General features: G+C 36.6%; 2 protein-coding genes across 4 annotated transcripts in view; one reads left to right on the forward strand and one right to left on the reverse strand.

The window, feature by feature from the left end:
- spega (striated muscle enriched protein kinase a) overlaps positions 1-4,606 on the forward strand; it is a 41,128-nt gene extending 36,522 nt beyond the window's left edge. The window contains 11 exon segments of the mRNA XM_051112852.1: positions 75-179; positions 305-421; positions 502-669; positions 769-891; positions 1,029-1,193; positions 1,367-1,904; positions 1,998-2,237; positions 2,341-2,564; positions 2,661-2,736; positions 2,967-3,116; positions 3,378-4,606. Of these exon segments, the coding sequence (XP_050968809.1) occupies positions 75-179; positions 305-421; positions 502-669; positions 769-891; positions 1,029-1,193; positions 1,367-1,904; positions 1,998-2,237; positions 2,341-2,564; positions 2,661-2,736; positions 2,967-3,116; positions 3,378-3,633 (2,162 nt within the window). The 3' untranslated portion in view covers positions 3,634-4,606.
- On the reverse strand, positions 4,452-23,908 carry obsl1a (obscurin like cytoskeletal adaptor 1a). 3 transcript variants are annotated; one of them, XM_051112854.1, is made up of 25 exons: positions 23,742-23,908; positions 23,510-23,580; positions 19,705-20,892; positions 15,943-16,212; positions 15,313-15,573; positions 14,901-15,206; positions 13,998-14,264; positions 13,152-13,427; positions 12,527-12,802; positions 12,116-12,388; positions 11,493-11,768; positions 10,960-11,235; positions 10,587-10,862; positions 10,222-10,497; positions 9,261-9,530; positions 8,892-9,158; positions 8,535-8,804; positions 7,911-8,177; positions 7,385-7,651; positions 7,171-7,283; positions 6,894-7,047; positions 6,191-6,352; positions 5,935-6,039; positions 5,559-5,825; positions 4,452-5,447 (listed from the first exon to the last, which is right to left on the reverse strand). In XM_051112854.1, exons 3-25 carry the CDS (start codon positions 20,807-20,809, stop codon positions 5,176-5,178), a joined length of 6,552 nt encoding a protein of 2,183 aa, XP_050968811.1. In that variant the 5' UTR covers positions 20,810-20,892; positions 23,510-23,580; positions 23,742-23,908; the 3' UTR covers positions 4,452-5,175. The 3 variants fall into 3 exon arrangements, with proteins under 3 accessions (XP_050968811.1, XP_050968810.1, XP_050968812.1); XM_051112853.1 differs by having other exon boundaries at positions 23,673-23,908; XM_051112855.1 differs by lacking the exons at positions 19,705-20,892; positions 23,510-23,580; positions 23,742-23,908 and adding an exon at positions 18,208-18,640.
- Positions 23,909-25,417: the final 1,509 nt, after the last annotated feature.

Here is a 25,417-nt window from a genome sequence, read left to right on the forward strand (position 1 = left end):
TCTTGGAAACTAACTTATGCAAATGATGAAGACGTTCATTGTAAAACTGCATTAACGTGATTCATTGTTAACAGCTCCTGAAACTGAGATTAGGTCTAGGTGGGACAGATGGGGTTTGTCCAGAGGCAAGAGAGACAAGACACCATCAAAATCAAATGCACCTGCAATTCCAAAGGAAGGTAAAACAAAAACTTCATTAAAATAATTCTACTTCTGATATGTCAAGTGTAATTTTGAACAACTGCTACAGTTTTGATCACCAACTTCAATTAACAATTTAGCATTTTTTATTCTTTTATTTCAGATTTTCCTCCAGTTTTCCATATTACACTAAAGGACCATGTTCTTCTTGAGGGAAATCCAGTGACTCTTAGTTGTCTTCCTGCTGGTAGTCCTGAGCCAAAAATATTATGGATAAAAGGTCTTTTTTCATTCATTTGTTTTCTCATAATTATCAAAACAGCAGTGCTCCAGCAATTAACTTTTCTCCTTTGTTCATAGATAAGAAACCTTTGGAGATTAATGACAGAATGAGCTTAGTGGCCTGCCCAGATGGAAGACAACTTTTAATGATTACAAAGACCTCTAAGAAGGATGCAGGAATATATGAATGTGTAGCCTCTAATAATCTGGCCTCTGCTAGTACTTCCTGTATGCTGTCCATAGCCTGTAAGTTCTGGAAGGTTGCTTATTATTCAGTGTAACATTATTGCCAAATGGATGTTTGGGTGATTTATGATCAATAGTTTGTTTATATCACTTTTTAAGGTGTTCCAAAGAGGCCAGGAACCCCGGAGATTCCACAGATATATAAAAGCACTGCTCTGGTGCAGTGGAAACCATCAGACTCCAAGGTTCCTTGCACATATACACTTGAGAGGAAATGTAATGGTAGGAAAAGTCTAATACACATGTCATATACTGATTTATCATGTACTATTGTGTTAAATAGTATTATCTCTCTTTAAAAATGTTCTCCTTGCCTTTCATTATATGCAGTGATTTAAAATTTCACATTTTATCTGTAGGTGATGATAAGTGGGTGACTGAAGCTACAGGAGTGACTGATTGTTTCTACAATTCCTCTGAACTTCCAACTGGTTCTACCATCCAGTTCCGCGTGGCATGTGTAAATAAAGCTGGCCAAGGTCCATACAGTAATGTATCAGAGGGAGTGAGAATTAACGTTGAAGGTACTAAGCATGCAGTTCAATTGTACACCATTAAAACTGATCACTGAATATTTTGCACATTGAAACTGAATATTAGCTTTTGTTACAAATTTTTAATATATGTGAAATTATATTTCTTTTCTGGATTAGCGAAATTAATTTGTTTCTACATAACTCCTACCTCTGTTCTGCAGTGGCACCACTCCATCAGCATGCTGAAATGAAGACACACCCCTCATGTTCTATTCCTGTTGCTGCTGTGACTACATCTGCTTTTACATTAGCAGTGCCAAGTGTTAGTCAGTCCATTAGTCCTATTCCTGCACAGTCTGGTGGTGTCACAAATAGTTCATCTGACATGCCTGTTTCTCACTCTTGCTCAAAGACATCCATCCCTCCTCTTGTTCACCCGAAGCCAACAAGCACTATCAACATGGTTCCCCCTGTTACCCAAACCCGAATTGTATCTCCAAGATCATACACAGCTCCACCCTCAATAGGCAGTTCGATTTCCACTGTCCCCTCATATGTTCCAGTCACATGCTCAGTTGATCCTACCCCTATCTGTCCTCCTGTGATCCTAGTCAGCAGCATCAGTCCAATAGGAGAAGGAGCAAGCTCACCCACACCAGAGACACCTGCGGGAAGAGCGGTATCCTGCACCAAAACTGAGACCACTTTGAGGCAAGGAGTTCCTCAGAAACCATACAGCTTTTTGGATGAGAAAGCCAGGTCAGAAAATAAAATGAATTCCTTTGTTTATTATTCCTTTATATCAAATAAATTAGGCAAACATTTTCACACAACTCGTTCGTCTTTTGACAGGGGTCGTTTTGGAGTGATAAGGGATTGCCGAGAAAACTCAACAGGCAAGATGTTTATAGCAAAGATTATTCCCTATGATCAGCAGACCAAGCAAGCAGTCACTAAGGAGTATGAGATCCTCAAGTCTCTCCGTTGTGAAAAAATCATGGCCTTACATGAAGCCTATATCACACCTCGCTACCTTGTGCTTATAACTGAATACTGCACAGGCAAGGAGATTCTGCATAGCCTCATTGACAGGTGTGTATTGATCTAGTATGGTGCAGTTTTTATAGATTATCTACTATATTTTAATTGGGCTGTGAAAATGAAGTTTTGTGTTTACAGATGTTTTCCCTTCCAGATTCTGTTACTCTGAAGATGATGTAGTGGGATTTATTGTCCAGATCATTCAGGGTTTAGAATATCTCCACAACTGCCGGATTCTTCATCTGGACATTAAGCCGGACAACATCATGGTCACCAACCTCAATGTGATTAAGATCCTAGATTTTGGCAGTGCTCAAAAGTTTAACCCTCTTTCCCTTCAGCAGTATAGCAGAGAACTTGGGACTCTGGAGTACATGGGTATGCACAACACGCAATTCTTATCCTGCAGTGTTCTCTGCATAATGATTTATTCATGTCTTTGACACTCATGACCTGTTTCCTGCCTTCTTCAAGCTCCAGAATTGCTGAAAGGGGATCTAGTAGGGCCCCCAGCTGACATCTGGAGTTTGGGAGTTCTTGCCTATGTTATGTAAGTCCAGTCCATAAGGAATTAAAGTTGGCTTTAAACAGAAGCTGCAACCAACTTTACTATTGTGGTGCAATTTTGAGAGAAGCAGTAACATGCAATAGAAAAATAAATGTTCCTGTCTATATATGCCTAAATATTTCACCTTCTTTACAAAAGGCAAACAATTTCCTTTCAAACAACATTATTCATTAATTTGATTTTAATGTAATGTCACTTTGTTTATATTGTAGGCTCAGTGGTAGACTTCCTTTCCAAGACAAAGACCCAAAACTGACAGAGGCCAAAATCCATGCTGCAAAGTTTGACTCAACTAAGCTCTACCCAAAGGTGTCCCAAAGTGCCTCCACTTTTTTAAAGAAGATATTAAATGGCTATCCATGGTGAGTATCAATTACACAACCTGGAGCCAATAGCAACTTAAGTTAAAAACCTAAGCCTTAAGCACAGGGGTTTTCAGATTCTTCCTGGACCCTCCACAGCATTGCACATTTTGGCAACTTTGTGCAGAGTTTAATTCCAACCCTTTTCAAACACAGCTGAATCAGTAGTGAAGGTCTTCAGGATTACTCAAAGCTAGTTATGAAGAATAAATATAGTAGATATCCCAATAACTCAACTGATTTTATTGACCTAATCTTCAGGTGTCGACCCACCATTAAGGACTGCCTAAATCATTCATGGCTTCATGACTCTTATCTAAAGAAGCTGCGTCGACAGACCTTGACTTTCACTACCACACGGCTCAAAGAATTCCTGGAGGAGCATCAGCGTAGATGTGCAGAGTCCACTACTAAACACAAGGTCCTCCTGCGAGTCTACCAGAGTGCATCTTCATCCCCAGCCTCACCAACCGAGACTAGCTCAGCAAGCACACCTATTGGTGAAGAAAAACACTGACTTTTGAAAAGGAAAAGGTAATTAATTCCTTCAGAGCTGGAAAATGTCTGGAAATTATGCCCAGGGGTTTTTACTTGATGACACCAGTAATTTGAATAACATGAGAACAAAATATACTCTATCTCACTAATAAAAGAACATTGACTATTTGTCAAAGGTGTTGATAATAGGAAAGTTGGTTGATAGCTGTAGACGAATAATTGTTTTTCAAGGACATTACATAAGGAGCAATACTGGATTCGGTTAACTTTGGAATCTGTGATTGTACTCGAATGTTTTTATAAAAGCATTGTTATTTAGTTTTTTATGTAGTTTGCTACTTGTGATGCATCCTTTTGAACTTTGAACTGAAAATCATTTTAAGAATTACAGAAGCAAGTAATAAGGCCTGTCCATGAAGAAGAATACAGTAATACTGTTTTCTACATTTCATAAAAACAGATTGTTTTCTTTTGACAATTCTTAAAATACACAAAATTGTCTGCAGTGTAAAATGCTGATGTGTCAGTGTTTTATATATAGAGAGTGTAAGTATAATAATGGTAAGCTTCATTAAAGTTTAGAAACATATTATGCTCTGGTGTTTTAAGCTTGAAACTGTTGTTTCAGTTTTTATTTATGAAAACTCATTGTCAAACCAAGAATGAAAATGTTCTGCTTTGTCTGCTCATTATGTCACTACTGCTATGTAAATCTGGTAGATGTATTTTTACATTTAATTTTATATTTCGAACTCTGTATATTGCACTGTGTTCGGCATGCCTTTCAATACATTTTCATCTTTGCTGTTTTTTTTTTGTTTTTTTTTTGGCAAAAAAAAAAAAAAAAAAAACATGGGTAAGGGTACTGTGATAATGTATGTATATTTACAAAATGTGTTTTTGACTCTTGATTCTTGTGAGAGACTTTTCCTTTCTACTGAAGTACTGTATTCTTTTAGCAGAATTTAAAATAAAATGTTAATTGAAGTTAATTGAAATGGACACCATTTTTTGAAAGCATCTTGATTTTTTGCGCATCTTCTGACTTTTATTTTACTTTTTTTTTAACTTTTTTATTACAGGACATCATGTTTACACCTAAAATATCATTATTACCCTGAAAAAGGTTTCATATGACATATTAGCCTTAATATTTTTGCAACAAAATTCTGAAAATTCGAAACAAACATTACATTTTTGGCATCTATGACACAGAATGTTCTGTCATTCCATTCTATAAAATATTAAAGATTATAAATACTATAAAAAGTGTTCCATCCACATAACATACAATATACTTTCTCTTCTTTATCAACATTCATGAGCGAGTTGTATTACAACCACAAATGGTTGTACTGCAAAAATATATATATATAACACTTAATATAACACTTTCAGTGTCCATCTTGAGTTTGCAATGATGCTTTCTTCCTACTGCTTAATTGGATATTCCATACTGACAACCATCAGGTTTAAATCATGACATTTTTCATCATGACATCCATATATATAGTATTCCTCTCTTTTATACAGTCCTTGTGTATGTGACCTTTAATAATTGCTACAGCACTGTCAGTTTGGCACTAGTCTTGGCTTTCCCTGTGGTAAACTTGAGTGTCCCACTCATGTCAGCGCTGGTTTTTTTGATTGTCAGTTTGTGTACAGTCGCTTGGTTCTCTATTCGGATATTGGGCCCTGACTGCAGGGTCTCCCCGTTCAGAGTCCAGGTGGGAGGCTTGATGAGGATCACGGACACTTCACACTGGAAGCAAGCTGTTTCAGTAGCTCTCACTTCAACGTCCTCTATATCTTTCACCACTAGAATAGACTGGGCTGTGAAGTCAAACAGAAAAAAGCTTCAACTATGACTTTTAATGCTATCCAATTTCTGCTATTTCAAACCAAATAAAACCAAATCAGCAGTTCAATCCACATGATACTCACCCTCGACCATCAGCTTGGCTGTGGATGTGTGCTCCCCAACTTCAATACTGTAGGTTCCCTCATCTTCCAGCGCCACCTGGTGGATGACTAGTTTATGATAACAGCCGTCTTGTATGATGTCCATGTGTTCTGTGGATTCCAACTCTTGATCCCCTTTGTACCAGGTGACATCACAATTTGTGGATGATACAGTGCATTCTAGAATGACTCGATGTTTTTCCAGTGCTGTACGATCCCTAAGGGGACGGACAATGCTTACAGGAAGCTCTGTAAAAACAGAAATCGACTTTTTTATATTTTTGGTGGGATCATAAATATAAATAATCACTATGAATGTAGAATCATATTCAATTAAAATACATCTTTTGTACAGTACCTTCAACCTCAAGATAAGCAACTGACTCCACTTGTTTGGAAATAAACTTGATTTCACCAGAATCCTCTGGCTTGACGTTGCATATAAGCAGGAAGTGCTTTGTGCCTATTTAAAAAAGTAATAGAAAAATAACACTTCTTTTACAAGTGTAATTTAAAAGTCTGATTTGTACACAGACACACTCCTAAAGTACAGAGAAATAATTAAGCATCAGTTCAAAATTAGTTGTAGTTTATCCACATTAGCTTATCCTCACCCTCTGTTCGAGTCTTGATAGTCGATGTGGGGCGTATCCTGCTGCCATTTTTGTACCATTCCCCAGGCATATCTTCCATTGAGAGCTCGCACATAAAGACAGCATTCTGGTCCTCCTTGATCCAAAGATCCTCCAAGCCAGTTATGATCTCTAATTCATGTTCTGAGCACAATGTGGAGCAAAGTTTTATTAACTTTAGGCAAAGGATTTATTTTGAACAGATGTGTGCATTGCTTTGTGACTTAAAAGATCTCCAAATCTCCAGATTTCCAAAAATGATTGTGCATTGCACTTATGGATTACAAAGTATAACATATTTTGCGAGAATGGTAGACTGGATTGGAACCAGATCTGTATACAGTTGGCTTAAGTGTACTGTCATTAATGTCAAGATTTGACTTTTTTATTAAAGATTACGAATTCAAAAAATATACACAGATGAATCATTCACAAAAAAAGCAGCAGTTTCATGCCAAGTTTAAATTCCATCTAACTTTCCTAAATGTAGTAAGTAAACAGGGTGCACTGAACCTCTACTCCATTGTCCGTCTTGAATTTTAAGAAACTTAAGTAAAATGTCTAGTCTCAACTAAAATCCTCCCTAATACAACAGGGGAATTTTACCACGAGTGTGCATTTTCTCAAAGTTTCCAATAATCAACAAACTGGGAAAGAAACGAAGAATAAAGTTTAAAAGGCTTACCATAGATCTCAAGTTTACAGGAAGTGCTGAGGTCACCTATTTCACAAGTATAAAGGCCTGAGTCACTGGTGCTGCATTCCAAGATCTGTAAACAGCGTTTATGTCCCATGGAATAAATCCTCAAAGTCTTACTGGATTTCAGCTCCAAGCCATTCTGGCAAATGATCAACAGAGAGAATAGAGTTCAGTGAGACAGAATGAAAACATATTTAGTAAGGTACTGTGCATTTTTTTTTATTTACATATTTATTTAATTATTTTTTTAATTTAGGAGTACCTTTAGCCATCTGACATCCACATTTGGCCTAGACAACTCACACTCCAAAATCACTGCAGATTCCTCCTCAAACCTCACATCGGACAGCTTCTTAATGATTGTTACTGGTGTTTCTAAAAATGTAATGCAAAATGCTTGTTATTTTTGTGAACAAATATTATGATCCCTTAAACTTGGAAATATACTATTAGTTTTAGGTTTTTTATATACCCACCTTTGACTACCAGTCTGGCAGTAGTTCTCAGACCTTCTGCAGAAAAGATAATGCTACCGGTATCCTCCAAGTTGAGGTTGGAGAGGGTGAGACCATGTACTCGTCCATTGCAACTAACACGCCAGTTGTTATTGGGTTTGATACGCAGACCATCTTTTTGCCACACACCCTCTACATCGGCATGAGAAAGTTCCACCTCGAAAGATGCCGTCTCTCTCTCAAATGTCTCAATGTCCATCAGACCCTTGCGTATGACAATCTTCCTCGCTGCAAATAGTAACAGAGCTTATTTAGTAAATACTGTTTATTAAAAACTAAATTAAAAAAATATATATCATTTTTACTAACATTTTTAGAACTGTTAAGCCAAAGACCAGAATTAGATGATGATCCTATTGAAATGACTGTCAAATTCGTAGGTGCATTATTTTATGTAATATCATCAATGGATTGTGTATTATTTCAGCAGAATTACATTTAGTTAAGCTAAAGTGATAAATATTTGAAAACGCTTGTGCACACTTACGCTCCACATTGAGTTTGACCTGTGTACGGTCATGGAGAGTCTCACAGCGGTAAGTTCCCCGATCAGACAAGTTGAGGTTAGTGATGGTCAAAGTGCGTTTGCAGCCATTCTGGGCGAGTTTATGTCTTGGTCCTGGCTGGATCACCACCCCCTGTCTCATCCACTGCACTTCTCCAGACTCCAGACTCACTTCTGTCTCCAATATTGCCTCTCCAAACTCCTCAGCCATCACTGCCTCCATTCTCTTTGTGAACAACACCTGCGCCTCTGTATGTAAATGTAACAGTTTAAAGCCATGGATTTACAAAACAAGTTCTTTAATATTAGTAAAAAACTGAAGTTGGTATTTGCTGAAAAATTTCCTCTAATTTTGGTTTCAAATCTTAATCATGGCTTCAGTATGTTTATTAAAAACTATTGTATGGCTTTAAGGGACTTGGAATACAGTGCACACATATATTTTATTGCATAGCAGTGTAAATCACTGTTCATTTTTGTTATCTAAAAAAGGGCAGCTTGACGTTCTACAAAATATCTCACTGTGTTTCATGATTTGTATTGAAACATTTGGGTGAGCTAATCATCAAAAGGAATTGTTTATTTATTTATCTTTTATTTACTTACCCTGGACCTTGAGGCTGGCTTTAGAAATTATACCCTCAGCCTCTGCAGTGATCCGGGACGAATCCAGGAGCTGGACCTTCCGGATTACCAGAGTATGGCAGAGGCTGTTCTGTTCAATATGGAAGCGTTCACTGGGTTTGATGGGTTCTCCATCCATGAGCCAGACCAACTGAACATCATCAGGTGAGACCACACACTTAAAGGTAGCATCCTCACCCTCCATGACTGTGGTATTGTGAAGCTCTGTGAGGAATTCCACCACACGGGGCACTACAAATGGGAAGCAAGTGGATAGTTTTGACTAAGTGTGTGTGTGTGTATTAGTATTTTTAAAAGAGTAACCTGTTTCACACTTACATTCTACCCTTAATTTGGCGCTGGTACAGTCATCTTTGGTCTCACAAGCATACTCTCCAGCGTCTTCTTTGGTGAGACGATGGATTGTGAGACTCCTCTCTGTCCCATTGGCACGGATGGAGAAGCGACGACTGGGAATGATCTCCACTCCATCCTTCTTCCACTGGACATCTGCTTTGGTCTTGCATACCTCACAGCAAAGTGTGACCATACCATCTTTATGGGCCACTGAGTCAAACAGTGGCTTCACAAATTTAATACGCATGTCTGCAAGACACAGAAGTTACATGGTTATTATTATACTTTGAATCTGCAATGCTACTGTGACTTTGTGCTGTCACAAGCAAAAGTGTGATTCCAGTTACCAACCTTTGACTAAGAGGCTGAAGTGCATCTCATCTGTGTTTGCATCACATGTGTACTCTCCACTGTCAAGTTTCTTTAACGGGTTGATGGTGAAAGTGCGGGTCAGGCCCAGGCTGGCTATGTGGAAACGTTCATCACTGACTGGAGTCCAGTCTTTAAGCCATCGCACTATTGCATTGGGTCTTGAAACCATGGCAGTCAGAGTAACAGCCTCTGCTTCATAACCAGTGACTAAATTTACCTCTTCTTTGTTGAGGAACTCTACAGGAGGCTCTGGAAACAAATACAGACAATTAATATAACATCTTATTATGTTTCTCATATAACATATATAACATCTTATTACGTTTCTCAGGTAAATGAGGCAATGACACGAAGAGTGTCCACATAAAAAAAAGTCTAGTTTAAACACATGCTAAGAAGCAAGACATTATTTTCAAAAACATTTCTAAAAAATGAAAATATGTTTTTTTTTTTTTAAGGTAGTAATTTTTATAAATTTTTATAAACTTAAGAAAGTAATTTTTATAAATATCATAAATTAATATCATTAGGTTTTTAGGTCCATGACGTCCATGACGTCCATGACATCCATGACGTCTATGACGATTTGCATTTGGAACTAACATTGCCTTGAAAATAAAGGTAAAATCTTCAGTTTTCTTGTTTGTTTTTCTTCTCAATATTTATGCAAGACAGTTAATCCACATGATTTTGATTATGTGGACAAACTTTTTAAAAAATGTTACCGACAAGTGATGCATTTATTGTTTTAAAGTAATAATGACAAACGATTATGGCAAACTTCTTAATAAGGTTTTACTAACACACTAATTCTTTCAGTGAGGCTTTTTTCTTTATTATGTTAGGACAGTTGTCTCCGGCAAGTAAATTTACATTAAAAACATTAATTAATGTAATTAAAAAGACATGCATTAATGTAACTAGAAAAACATCCAAGTACCTTGAACTTTAACAATGGTTATCATTTGGTCATCAACAGCATCACACATGTATTTCCCAGAGTCAGAAAGGACGATGTTGGATAAAGTCAGTTTCCGGAGTGTTCCATTGCTTTCAATATCCGTACGCTCATCAGGGACCAATGGCTTATCATTGAATAGCCACTTAACTGGTGCACTGGCTCGAGAAACCTCACAAGATAAGATGAGATCATCTCCTGTCACCATCTCCTGATAATCAGGATCACCAGAGTTGCCAATGATCTTCACCGATGGCTCTGAGTTAATTAAAAGTATGTTATTATGATTTTTGTTTGCTTTAGGAATCATGCATAGGTTCGCATCAATACAACTGAAAGACACTTACCTTGTACTGTGACATGAAATGAAATCGAATCATCTTTAGCATCAAGAACATATTCTCCAGAGTCCTGCAGCTCTGCACAGAGAATGACTAGTGTTCTGAAGGCACCTTCCTCCTCAAAACAGAAGCGTTCATTCTCCTCAATAGGACTTCCATTTTTATACCAATTGACTACACCATTCGGTGTGGACAGCTCACACTCCAATACAACGTCATCATATAACGCAACCTTGTGCTCGCTCTTGATCTGATCTCTATTCAGGATTTTTACCGGTGCCTCTGAAAAACATAAAGATCACAAAAAACTAATCTTCAGAAGAGAGGAGTGATAATTTTGAAAAAGACTAAGATACAAAATAATGGTTTACCAGCATACCAGTAATTTTGACTTTAAAATCCAATGTGTCATCCATGGCATTGCAGGTATATATTCCAGAATCATTTAGAGTTGGAAAATGGATTGTAAGCTTGCGTGTGAGGCCATTTTCAGTAATTGTAATGTTGCTGCTCTCTTCCACCTTCACTCCATCTTTCATCCAGCACACCTCTGCATTATCACGGGACACTTCAAGCTCTAGGACTACAGGTTTACCAGCAAAATTCTCTGTAATGCTGCCTGTCTCCTTGGAGCAAGAAAGTTTAACAGGAGGCTCTGTGGGAAGAAAAAGTATCATCAGCAGAATTTCACATAATAAATAAATAAATAAATAAATAAATAAATAATAATAATAATAAATACTTTTAACCCCCTAAATCAATAAACCCCAACATTAAACCTCTAGAATATAATAATATGAAATATATCAAATGTTAGATAAGAGATGGAAGAAAATGAACATTTTAAAAACGTTTCTTCGCAGAGTCCTGCCTAATTTTTGACCCTGGTACATTCAAACTGCACAAAATTACCTTCTACTTTCACCCAAAATGTGACAGAGTCATCTGCAGTCTCGCATACATATTCTGCAGAATCATCAATGGTGGCACAGGGAATCACCAGCCTGCGGTAAATCCCATCATCTTCCAGTTTCAAGTTATCATTCTCTTCCACCTCCATGCCATCACAAAACCAGCAGACTTCTGCATCTGCTTTGGAGATCTCACAGCTCAGGACCAGCCTCTCAGAGCTCAGTATACACACATCTACCTCTGACTCTCTGGGGGACACAATACGGACTGGAGCCTCTGGTAACAGAAGAGTAACAGTGCATAATGGTTAACAAAACATGAAAAAAATACATGCTGCTAGTTTTTGACAAATTCTATGAGGAATAGGTTATTCCAGCCATATATAAGAAACGCTTAGTTTAAATAACAATTGAATTAATTACTATTTCAATGACTATTTCCTAAACAGCCATACAAATAATTTAAATTATATATATATATATATATATATATATATATATATATATATAAATATATATATTTATTTTAAATAAATAATAATTAAAATTCTTACCTAGAAATGAATTATAAAACAGAGATGAAGTAGAGACAAAATCACTTGAAACCTATCCTTTGATACTTACCCGTAATAATGAGCTGAAAGAATACTGAGTCGCCGCCTGAGTCGCATACATACTCTCCAGAATCCCGTTTGGAAGCACAGAGAATTGTTACCCTCCTGTACGGGCCTTCAGCACTGAGTCGGACATTCTCACTCTCCTGGAGCTTTAGGCCATCTTTAAACCAGTGAGCTTCTCCATTTGATCGAGAGAGCTCACAGTTCAGGACTACCTCCTCAGAGAGATGACGCTCCATGTGGATGTCATCTTTTGGGTCCACAATTGTAACCGGAGGTTCTAGATGTAAGTCAGTTAACATCACTGATTTATTTTAAAATATTAATAACATATACTGTGTGCAATATTAGTTACATTTAATTAAATTAGATTAGATTCAATTACATTAGTTAAAAAGAACCACTCTTTCAACTTTACCTTTTATGTTGACAGAAAATGACATGGTTTGGTCGCCTGCTTGGCAAATATATGTCCCAGCATCTGCAAGCGCTGCTGAACGGATTATAAGTCTTTTCAAGGTGCCTTCAGACTGGATGGTAATGTTGTCTGACTGAAGGACCGCAACTCCATCTTTAAACCAGTAGGCAGGTGCATCTGGTCGGGAGAGTTCACACGTCAAGACCACAGGGTCCAGTTCCATAGCACTTTTCTGCCTCTCTTCCTGCTTAATCTCTTTAAATGACACAGGCGGGGCTGTTAGAAAAAGAAGAGCATTTTAATCATTTAAATTAACCATAAAATATATTACACACAATATCTGGCACAGAATATTTAGGATTGTCGAATTCACATGACACATGGACATGCATGCCTATTAATAATAACTTATTATTAATAATGACTTGCATAACTCCTTCAGTAAATCTAGCACTAAATAAAGTACAGTACATTGCATGTGAAAATGGACAATGAAATTTTAATAAAGAGGGCACAACTATGTCTTGGTGAATTCTTGTGTTCATGTTAAACTGGTGCAGTCGAGCATTACGATTGTACTATTGTGCTAGGAATGTGACCAGTGACAAAAGAGAAAATAGTTTACCTTCGACATTTACATTAAATGTGACTACGTCGTTGTTTGATTGGCAGGTGTAGACACCAGAATGAAAGTACTCCGCTGACTGAATGACGATCCTCCTCATGTTGCCATCTGATTGAATATTTAGACCCTCCTCTACATGTAGCTCCTGTCCGTCTTTAAACCATTGAACGTTGGCTGTGGGATGTGACACCTCACAGTACAGCACAATGGGATTTCCCACCTCAGTGGTCTTGTTGGTGTCCATCTCTGACATTGGTAAGAATTTCATTTCAGGTGCTGCAAAACAGGACATTAAGAATTTCTGTGAGACTGTCAATGTAATAAATTTTACTGAAGAAAAAGAATGCAATAAAACATTGGTTAGAAATATGAATGCATCAATCCAAGAATTATACAGACTTCAAATTGGCATGAAATGAAAATCCACCCTATCTATTTTCTAAATGCATATTAATCTTATTGTAAATAATTCATTTATACATATGTCAGCTTTTTTTTTTTTTTTTAATTTGCCCACATAAGGTTAAATCAAAATATCAAAACTTGAACTTTCTGTAACCGTACATGTTCTTTCTGATGAAATATGCAAGAATGCTCCAATCATTTCAGCCTTTTCTTGCAACTGACTGCAAGCTTACATTCATCTGCCTCCATCCAATTACTGGCTCATGAATAATACAAAGTTCCTATCCTATATGTTTTTAAGTTTTTGATAATCCGTTTTACTTGAATATACATCACAATAGGGAAGAAATTATCTATTGCTACTTCCGTTTCAATTTGACTTTAAGTGGAAAAGTGAAAAAAAAATTAAATAAAATCTAAATCAGCCATGTAAATATTTACCTTTAATCTGTAGTGTTGCTGAATCTCGTACGCCAGTGGCAATGAAAGTAATTTCAGCTCCATCGTACACATTAGGCACTTGGTGGATTCTGAAAATGTGTTGGTTCTGTGACTGAGTGATGGAGAAGCGTCCACTATTCTGCAGCTGCTGGCTATTCAGGAACCACGTACCAATCAAATTAGCAGAGAGCTCAATGGAGAACACAGCATCCTCACCCTCAGTCGCCACAGTATTCTTCAGAGGGGTTTTGATCTTTGGACCTGGGACTGCAAACAATAAAACAGAACACATTCTTTCATGTTATCATAACACTTTAATGTACATGAACATATTTACTATAACCTATGAAATATAATAGGAAAACCTTAACCAGCCTAAACCCTTCTTAGACACAGTTCAAGAGACAAATGAAGACATCTCTTTTCTGTAAGATCTAAACTTGTCTAAAACCCCTATTTATCAAAAAGAAAAAAAAAAAACTCATTCCCTGTTTATTTAAAAGAAAAATTATTTCGTCATTCTGTAATATAAATATTGTAGGCTCTTTTGACCAATTGCTATGTTTACAAAATTACATCCTTTACAGTTTTGTGTTTTATACCATTGCTGCTTAATTATTCAGTGATTTTGATTTGCTAATTTTAAAAGTATAATCTGTGTCTAAATATTAATTAATTTACTTTTTACGTATACAAGTTTTATGGCAGTGGATTTATCTGCATTTCTTCTTTTATTCCTGCATCAGATGGTTTTTCCATAAGGGTCTTTTTGGTAAAAAAAGTACCTGCCACACTTATATCCATCACTATCTTGTTTTCATAGGCTTCTTGTGAGTCATGTGTTTACATTGCAAATAGCTCTTGACAGTTTGATACTACAGACAATGAAATTTTCATTCTTACCCAGATGTACTACTTTGGGGAACTCCACATGTCCACTTCTGCCATATTTGTTAACACAGCAGATACGGAAACGGTAATCACCCTCACATGGCACGCTATCACCCAGGACCTCAGCAGAAGTGCCCGTCTCTGTTGTCAGGCATCGCTGCCACTCCTGAGAGCCCACTTCCTGACGTTCTAGCACATACACTGACTTAGTGGAGTTTTGCAAGTTAGGTGATGGTGACCAGGAAAGGATGGCACCATTTGAACAGTCAGTATTCATTTGGACACTCACAGGACAGATGGGTGGGCAGTGTCGAGCAGCTGAATGAAAACAAATTATATCAGATTTTCAATATTAAACTCCACACTTTAAATTGCTGTAATAATATAACTTGTGCATCACAAAGCCATGTGTGTATTCTCTCACTTTTGACCCTGAGTTTGGAGCTTGTCGTTGATCTGCCTGCCATAAAGGTGATCGTGCCTGAATCTTGATATGATGTATTGACAAAGACCAGGATGTGGGTCTTGCCAAAAGACTTAATAATGGTTTGATGTGTTTCTTGCAACTGCAGCCCATCTTTAAACCAGCAGATATCCATCTCATCTTGTTCCACTTCCACAAAGAATGCTGCATTCTCTCCTTCCATTACCTCTAACCTCCGTGGAAGTTTCTTCACAATTGTACCTACCAGAAAAATAAGTAAACAAAATTAGCCAGACCTTTCTATTTCGTATGTAAGACTTTCTATTTCGTATGTAAAACACAAACTCTCATGTTCATAAGACACAAGTAAAAATATTTTATATTATTATTTAATTACCTTTTCTTTTCTTTTCTTTTTTTTTTCATTTTATTAAAAAAAACTAATTGCATCAAGGCAATACAAAAATTTTATTGTTAACTTTTGTAATGCTTTTAATTTTGTAATGCATTTTTACACTTTAGTGCTTCTCAAACTTATCTTAGAGCAAAATTAATGGTGTTAAAATTAATTAGCTGGAAGCATTAAAATGTCAAATTTGATAGCCCTAAAAAGACTTATTCTTTATGTACCTTTAACTGCCAATTCTGCAATTGTCTTTCCACCATCAGGCATCTCGCAGAGGTAAACTCCATCATCATCTGCCCCAACATTTTGTATGGTTAGTCTTCTCCGTGTTCCCTTTTGTTCCATGTTGTACTTATTTCCTGGCTGCAGCCTCTGATCCTCCAGGTACCATGCCGTGGAAATGGACTCTTCTGGAACCTCACATTCCAGAACAGCAACATTCCTCTCCCTAACCTCTGCATCTTGAAGAGCTCGCTTAAATCGGACTGGAGGCCCTATAAACAAAAGAAATGTACATAAGAAATGCTTTCATTTTTAGAATGATTGCGTTTTGCTAAGTGATTAAAAAAGTTACACAGCAAAATGCACTGTGAAACATCAAATGTTAAGTGTCTAAACACACTATGCAATAAACACTTTCAAATTACACAATACCTCAACTGAGATGTGACAGGCCAAGGACAGTGGTTAAAAAAAAGTTGTGGTCATACAGTTACTAGGAAAGAACATAATCCTTCAGGCTTAATTGCACTCTAAAGTGTAAGCTATTCCCCTTTGCATTGTTGATAAGACTGCAGTGATGCCGTCACTCAGGAATGCTCTGAGCTCTGTGGCTTTTCTCACCTTTCGTCACACATTGACTATTGGTCCGTGTTCATCGAATGCATTGCTCAGTGCATGACTTTACAACTAAATATAGTTTCCCACAAAAGAGAGACAGGCACTATTATGGTCATAAAGACCATAAAGTCTACTCACAGTTCTCCTAACCAACTTCCAGTTTGGCAGTTAGAAAAGTTAATGTGACATTCAAAATGCACTAAAACTACTAAAACATTTCATACAAGTCTCAAATCAACTTATTCTTCCATAACACTACCAAAGTCTTTCATCCACTTTGTCACTCATAAAACACCAACCTAAAAAAAAACACTTACAACAGGTAGCATTATATAATGTTTGCCTTAGAAAAATTTCTCAAGAAAATCAAGAATAACAGTCTATACTGCTTATAATTCACTGGAGTATGTGTTACATAGTCCATGTTTACATTACAGTCCAAAATTATTTTATTATTAGTTTTCCCTCTTAAAAAAATGGAATTAAACTAACATGTGTAGGTTTTCAGCTATATCAAATTGCTTTGACAGTATTTGTTTTTAAAATTCAGAATATATTTCAATGTGGTATTACTGTATAAATGTAGCAAATTTCTGTCTTATTCCTTTTTGGATTATGCTAGGTTTTGAACTGCAGTTTCTATCATATGACAGGAGTATGTGCGAAAAACCGCACAATATATAATTGTTTACGTCCTTGAAAAATGCAATATCACCCCCCAGTGGCTGATTTCTTTAAAATTTCTCACAGACCTTTGCGATTTTCATTCCAGTCTGTGGCCATGTTTTGTTTGAAATACCCAAAAGTCCTTATAGTCACTTATGGCACTTTCAACCAAGACAGTGCACCGATTTTCAAGTGGATAGGAGAAATGGATGTGTAGGTAGCCATTTTTATGTTTTTTTCCCTCTTATAGCGCCACCAAGCGGACAAGCTCCACGATTTTTGTCCTGCCACCTCAGATTGAGCTCTTACATAAGTGTTCTGAACACAAAGATATCTCAAAGATATCTCATTCCATTCAGAAGTTGTAGGCAATTTACTAAAAGTGGCCCTGCCCCTTTTGAAAATGTTGGCTTCCCTTTGCGATGACGAGCTGAAAGTGAGAGGCCAACAACATGAGACACTTGAGCTTGTGATTGATGGTTTAGGACTTCTGAGAGTCATTCTATATTTAGGGGTACATTTCATGTCAGCCAAAAAGTCAGGAAATCAGTATTCTATTTTGATAAATAAACTAGGTGGTTGAATAATATAGCCCCTTAATATGCTAAATTAATTATTTGGCAAGTTTAAGCTCTAATGACTTTTTAAATATGTCAAAGGGGTCATTGGATGCCCATTTTCCACAAGTTGACATGATTCTTTAGGGTCTTAACGAAAAGTCTATAACATGCTTTGGTTAAAATTTCTCAATGGTAGTGTAAAAAACACCTTTTTTACCTTGCCAAAATGAGCTGTGCAAAAATCATCCTGTTCTGGTCAAGGCTGCTTTAAATGTTAATGAGCTCTGCTCGCCCCACCCCTCTTATCTCTCTGTAGAGTGACGAGCCTGTTTACTTTAGCGACGTTTAGCCGCTTAACTTGCTAACTAGCACGTTATTAGGAAAGGCGACCGCAAAGATTCATAAAAAAACCCTTATACTCACTGCTGCTGTAAGTGAAGCTGGATCACGATGATTTGTGCGGACATAGACGGATATATGTAGTTCGGAAGGCGCATTCCATTCACAAACAAACGTAATTCACTGCATCCTCAGTGGCTCAGATGTCGGGAGTAAATGATGACTACTATGTACATCCAACAGCAGAACACCTCAATCGCTTAGGAGCCATTCTTGTCTATGTCCTTGTTCCGGCATCGAAACAATGGTGATCGGACTGTTACTGCTCATTAAAGGCAGGTCTAAGGTAAGATGGCCGTGTCTATCAACTATTGTGGGAGCGGCCTCTGTTGGTGTGTCGTCACACAGACAAGATGCTGAGAATGGCTTAATTTGAAAAAGGGGAAATTATTTTTACAGATTAAATAAAAAACACTGGGTGGATTTTTATCATTGTAAGGTGCTTGTGTACACACACTGCCAACACACATTTATGTTCAAACAACATAAAAGTGAACTTTGCATCGGAAGACCCCTTTAATGAAAATTAACATTTGATTCATTATTTTGTCAACTGAGTTACGGACAAATGCTGTGTCAAATTAAACATGAATAAAGTACCTGTTTGATAACACATTTGTTTGAAGGTTTTTGAGGTTATCTGTCTAACTGATTTAAAAATATGAATTTGATACTGAGTTCATAGAAAGTGTGGCCATGATTAGATCAGTTAAGTTTATCCACTGTAATGCAAATCATGATTTTAGGCAATTCCTATGTCATTTCTGTGTAATTACAATAGTTTGTGGAAAAAAAAAAACAACAACACTCAGTGTGAGCATAAATTGACACTAAATTGCCAACATTGTCAACCATGTTAATCCTTGTCAGCTGTGTTACAGCTGATGGGGAACACAGTTGACAGGTAACACAGTTGACATTTTGGTCATTTTATGGCTTTATGCAAACTGCTGAACTTGGACAAGTTAGTACATGACCTTGACCATGACCATGAACTTATGTTTTTATATTCTTTCTCTACACATTTATAAATATAACATGTGATGCAGCTGACGGTCAATTAATCTACTCTATGTGCAGACAATAATATAGATAAAATATTAAAGAGGAGAAGTTATGATTTACCACACTCTTCAAATTTCCCTCCAAAAAAAGGCAATTACATCAGGGGATGTTGGACGTGACTTTGGAACAAACCTTACATTTTCTAAATTGGACAGCAAAAAAAAACAAAAAAAAAAACAGTAAATTCCAGTATAGAATATGCCATTTTTGTAAGATAAAAGATGGGTATCTGCTGGATTTTTGTATTAAATGAATTAGAAGTGTCACCTGATATAAAAGTGATCATTGCTTGAAGTGAAAAGTTTGTCTAATCTAAGCCCTTAGTAAAGGCATAAGAATGTTTAGATTAGGGGCTGAAGAGAGAAGAGAAGAGAACCCAGAGATATGTTAGTTGTTATACAGATATGTTAGTACAATTTAAAAAATCTTAGTTAGCATAATTAAAAATGGAGTTACCTTTAACAGACAGTTGCACAGCACTCAGTGTGTTTCCCAGTGCATTTGAGGCAGCACATATGTAGAGTCCTGTATCCTGCTGCTTACAGTACAGTACTTTCAGGGTGTAATACCCCTCTCTATCCTCAAAAATGAGAAATCGTCGGCCCGGCACAATATTCTCTCCATCTTTCTTCCATACAATCTCTGGTTTAGGCTTTCCTGTGACATAGCAACGGAATTTGGCATGTTTGCCTTCTGTGACAGTGAATTTCTTAGCCTTCGACACATTCAAGTGAGGCTCTTTTGAGTGTTTGGACCTCGATTGGTGTGGTGAGTAATGGCCATTGGTGTAACCATTTGTCTTGCTTCCCTCTCTTTGTTCTGGAATGGGCTCTACCAGGAGCACAGCTCCAGTCATCACTTCTCCATACTTATTGACTGCTTTGCACATGTAAACACCTCCATCTGGGGCTCTCGTTCTGAAAACCTTCAGCTGGAACCAGCCACCATCTTGCTGGCCCACATGGTAGTGGGAACTTTCATAGATCTCATTCAGCTGTTTACCATCTTTCTCCCAAACCACCTGAGGTAAAGGATCGCCTGACAGCTTACAGGAGAAGGCAGCATCTTCTCCACGGTCAACTCTCAGAGAAAGAGGTTTGATCAGAAAACGAGGCTTGTTGTCTTGGAATGGGTCTGCTTTCTGTACCACCTCATCCTGTTGTTGATTCATAACTTTGATTTCTTGTTCTGGTGGAATCACTTTTACTTCATTTTGTTGTTGTGGTGGTGGGGCTGGTTGTGTTTGCTGGAGCTCTTGAGGCTCTTCTTCCACTTTAAGGGTAGCAGCTGCATATGTTTCCCCAATGTTGTTTTTAGCTCTGCAAATATACTGACCAGCATCTTCCATTGTCACACCAGAGATGTAAAGGGTGTATACCTTGCCATCTTGAGTAATACGGTAACGACCCTCAGGAAGAATAGACTCATTTTTACGCTCCCAGATCACATCTGGTTGGGGATCTCCACCAATCTGACATTTAAGAGCAGCATCTGTTCCACATTTCACCAGAACTGGGCGAGGGTAACCAAGCACACGTGGAGCACCTCCAAAAACATCCATATTTTCTACTGTCTGGTAATCACTTATTCTGTGTTATTATTGGAATTAGGAATGGCACAAATGTCTGTGGCACATACCCAGTTCTGGAAAAACAAAAACAAAAACAAAGTTTTACACTGGTCATCATTTTTCAATCTGACATTTGTAACATTTCTGCCATTAAGTGGTCGTTAATAGTGTAACCAATGTGTGTGTGTGTGTGTGTGTACTTGTTTTTGCTACATTGTGGGGACCAAATGTCCCCACAAGGATAGTAAAACCTGAAATTTTTGACATTGTGGGGACCGGCCTGCGGTCCCCACAATGTTAAAAAATTATTATAAATAGTAAATGATGTTTATCTGAAAGTGTAACGATGCAAACATGTTTTCTGTGAGGGCTAGGTTTAGGGTTAGGGTTGGGTTAGGGGATAGACAATATCGTTTGGTCAGTATAAAAACTATAGAAGTCTATGGAAAGTCCCCACAATTCACAAAAACAAACATGTGTGTGTGTGTGTGTGTGTGTGTGTGTGTGTTTATTTACTTATTTATTTTTAATTTGGGAACTTGCAGTCCAGTGACATTTTAAAAAAGTTAATGAACAAATACTTTGGCTAAAAAAAAGTGTGCAAGAAGTAACTTTCAGAACTGAGGCAAATGTCAAACACTCAGCTATTTGTACATTCTATCTGGATCCAGTAAAAGAAAACATTACAACCTTTCATGTGGATATGACTTGATGTCAGGGCTATCAGTTCCTGTCAACTGTCTGCTATTAGTTTTAAAGGAAATACAAGGCCTGGTGAACTACAAGTTTTGGAGTAGTAATTTTGTAACAGTTTTCAATACTGCTGTTATTGTGTTCAAATTACCACAGTACATTGAAATTATTTTTTACACAGTTTCTTTAGTTATTTTAACTAGTTACTTTTTTGTAATGGGACAATTATGACCTTTATGTGGGATAGTGAAACATTCTTTGCATAAAGGAAGTCCTCTTAGAGCAGTCAAGATAACTCTAGTCCCCATTCCCTACTTAAGCCCAGACAGCTGGTGCTGTATATCAGAAGGAAGCATTTAAAATAGTCTGTCCAAATAAAGACGCGGGATAGTCGGCCATGTGCAGCACAAGACAAAGCATGTTCAGATGAACAACTCTGACAAACACTCATAGCATCAGGATTCATCACTTTTCTATATCAGGGACTATACATCAACATACCATCACTGTTAGTATATTTATGACAGCAATAGGCTAACACAGACTCCTTACTAAACATGAACTTTTATATAATAAAACATTGTAGAAATACAAATCCATTTAAACTTTTATGCAAATTGCATGTCACACTTTTGCTGCTTTTCAGCATTTTCTATCTAAGTTGGTAGAGAATATTTTTACTGTTTAATGGACATTGAAGCACGAAATGTTTTAATTGTTGGTCAATTTATATACGAACAGATGTTTGTTTTTTTTTGTTCCATCACATCTCACTGTTTTTAGTGTCTTGTACCAAATCACGTTATGTCCACATAAATGTAGCTTAATTTTAGAACAAATTTTGTGAACTGTGTTGTGTTCAGTGAAGCCTGAATAATAACAATCTGTCTAAACGTCTTTGAATGCAAATAGCACTATCTCTGTCAGTGAAGGAACAGGGAAGATTTCTGAAATTCTCAGTCAAATCAGTGAGCAATTGTGAGTGATCTCCATTGGATCAGATTGCCCTCCTGGGCCTGTTGGGCCTTGAAAATTTGTCAGTTTAAGTCCAAGATGACTGGCATATCAGTCAGTGCAACATAAATGATTACTGAGTGCATGTTAAAGACATGTGCATAAAAACATGCACATGTTAAAGAGAGTGCATAAATAGTAACTAGGGCATGCAAATATTAATTGGGTCATGCTTGATAAATGTTCTCAAAGTGTCATGTCAAGTAATATGAACCATGCCCTAATAATAGGATTTTTTTTCGTCAGACGATTAGCATACACTATATGTAGAAATGTAATATAATTAATATCTATGACCAAAGACACAAAGATGTGTAAATTACAGCATACTGACTGTGAATACAAATGTGAGATAGATTATCTGCTTATAAAATATACATTAACCTTAACATATCATTTTAATTAAACAGTATTATATAATACATTTCTAATAATTATATAATACTATTGGAACTAATGATCTGTTAAACATTATATTATGTTTGTTCATGATCACTAATGAAAGTTATTCTAAATTTATCACATAGTTTTGTTCGTCATATGTTCATATTCAGGACCACTGACAATTATTGCTGTCTGTCAAGGTCATCAAAAATATATTAAAGTTTATCTATGAATGTGTCTTTGGGCCATACATTAAGTAATCTATATCTTATGCTTCTAAATTCACTGTATGTTTGTAGTAAAACTCAATGCCCAGTGCCTACTTGTGTATGTTGTACTTTGATACAATAATGTTACATTCAAGATTACATTTTTTGTTTACTGGCGATTTGTACAAGGACGATACAGGTTGAAAAAGAATTAATTTAACAGTAATCTTATAAAGTATAAAAATGAACATTCCTATAAATAAAACATTTAATAGCATATACATTTTTGAAACAGAAATGTGATTACATTTATCTAGCCATTTTTTAATGACATTTACATTGTAAAAGAAAACACCATCTTAAAAAGCAAACATCTCAAATGTAAACTCACGTGTCAACAGCAGTATCAGATCGGCATTTAGGACCAGCCAAAACACTAATCTTCAGGACCTCTTCTTCAGCCTAAGTAGAAATTGACCCTGAAGTCAGATTTTCTTCTTTAAGAAATGGCCTATGACCTCTGTGTATGTTATGATTTTAAAAAAAAATCATACAATTGGCATTAAACAGTTGCAGGAGGTCATAGAAAATATTCCAGAAGCTTCTGTCTTCTTAATACCAACATTAATCCACCTAGGTTGACCTCCAGTTCTTTCTACTGGTGTGGTTTGTTGCTTGAGCTTCTTGATGTGTCTCTGTATATATATGCTTCTCATGTGTGTCTTTCAGTGTGACTAAGCTCTCTTCTTTATCACCACCACCAAACAATGAATGTGTCGTACGGTACAGGGGCCTGTGTCGTTGTCAGCCCAGAGCCAATAAATGCTTTCACAGCTGCCACCCACCTTACTAAATATAGCACAGCTATCATCACTGGGGGAGCGGTCGACGGCAAAGGTTAAATTTAGATCGCCTAACCACTTGACCACTTCTACTTGGCAGGGTCTGGGTCCTTTCTAAAAAATAAATATACTAAAATATCAACTACATTTCATCTCTGTGTTAACATACTAGTTATATAATATTCAAAGTGCACTTGCTGCTGTCACTTCGTAAAGCTGGAGATGGAAAGGACAAATGTCACATTTCAGCCTCAATTTAAAAATATCATTTTCATTATATAACAAAATATCAAAACAAGCAAAAACATTTGTTTTAAAGAAACATAACACAACACTTTTCAGTCAGAAATCTGCACAACATGTGACAAAAGTTATTTTTATGTATTAACATTATGACGCAACAGATATATTCTGCAAAATTAAGACAAAAGGCGTTGGATACTTTCTGGATTTCAAATTCCGAAGAACAAGTTTTGTTTTTGTAATGATTAGGACACCATTGTAAATTTTTATAAAACAATATTTTAAAAAATGAATGGCTCATCATTTGTTTGCAGATGCTAAAGCTGTTGGTGTGAAACAATAACTTGTGTTATTGAATTTATAACAAAATAAATAAAATAAAATAAAATAAAATAAAATAAAAATAGCACTATAATACTGTACTTCATTTTACAGTACTTTTAAAACTACTGTACTTAGGTTGACAGCAATTTTACTGTGGTATGAAATACAGCAACACTTCTGAAATCAAACTGTTTTGAAATCAAACTGCTTTGCATTGTCATGTATGCTACAACGAGAACAACAAAAATAGATCCTGGCATATAATTATATTTCTAAACAGAATAGTGTCACTTTTAACTTCATATTACCTTTAGTAGTATAACTATCCTTTTAAGTGACAGTTTCACTTAAATATGAAGTACTGGCACAGCTATATAACCACACATGCTTTTTAATGCTTTTGTGAATGTTTTAGTAGTATTTTAAAATAATTGCCTTTTCTGTTTTTCTTTCTTTACTGATTTTTAGGTATGAATGCACAGGCCCAGTAATTCTACCATTTTATCCTGATCTATTTATTTTATTTTTTTTGTTTTATATTTTGTTTATTAAATTATTAATAAAAAAAAAAGTTGGAGTGGTTTTAAAGTTGATTTTGCACATTATCACATTAACTTTATCCAGAGGAATTAATAAAGAAATATAAATGGTCCCCAGTTCTCACCTACTGTGGTCCTACAAAACCCCCCATATAGGGGCCATTTGTGGGTCCAGTGTGGTCACCCATTTGGGCCCCATAAGGTTTCTGTATGTGGCCCATCTTGGCCCCAATTATTAGAACCCACTTGGGATCCATGTGGGCCCATATAATGAAAATCTAAATGGGCCCCACTTAGAGCCCACTATGGACCCATCATGTGCCCCTATGGGCTAACACACATGGGGCCCAA

Source organism: Labeo rohita, chromosome 6 (genome assembly GCF_022985175.1).
Source record: "Labeo rohita strain BAU-BD-2019 chromosome 6, IGBB_LRoh.1.0, whole genome shotgun sequence".
NCBI classification, from domain to species: domain Eukaryota; kingdom Metazoa; phylum Chordata; class Actinopteri; order Cypriniformes; family Cyprinidae; genus Labeo; species Labeo rohita.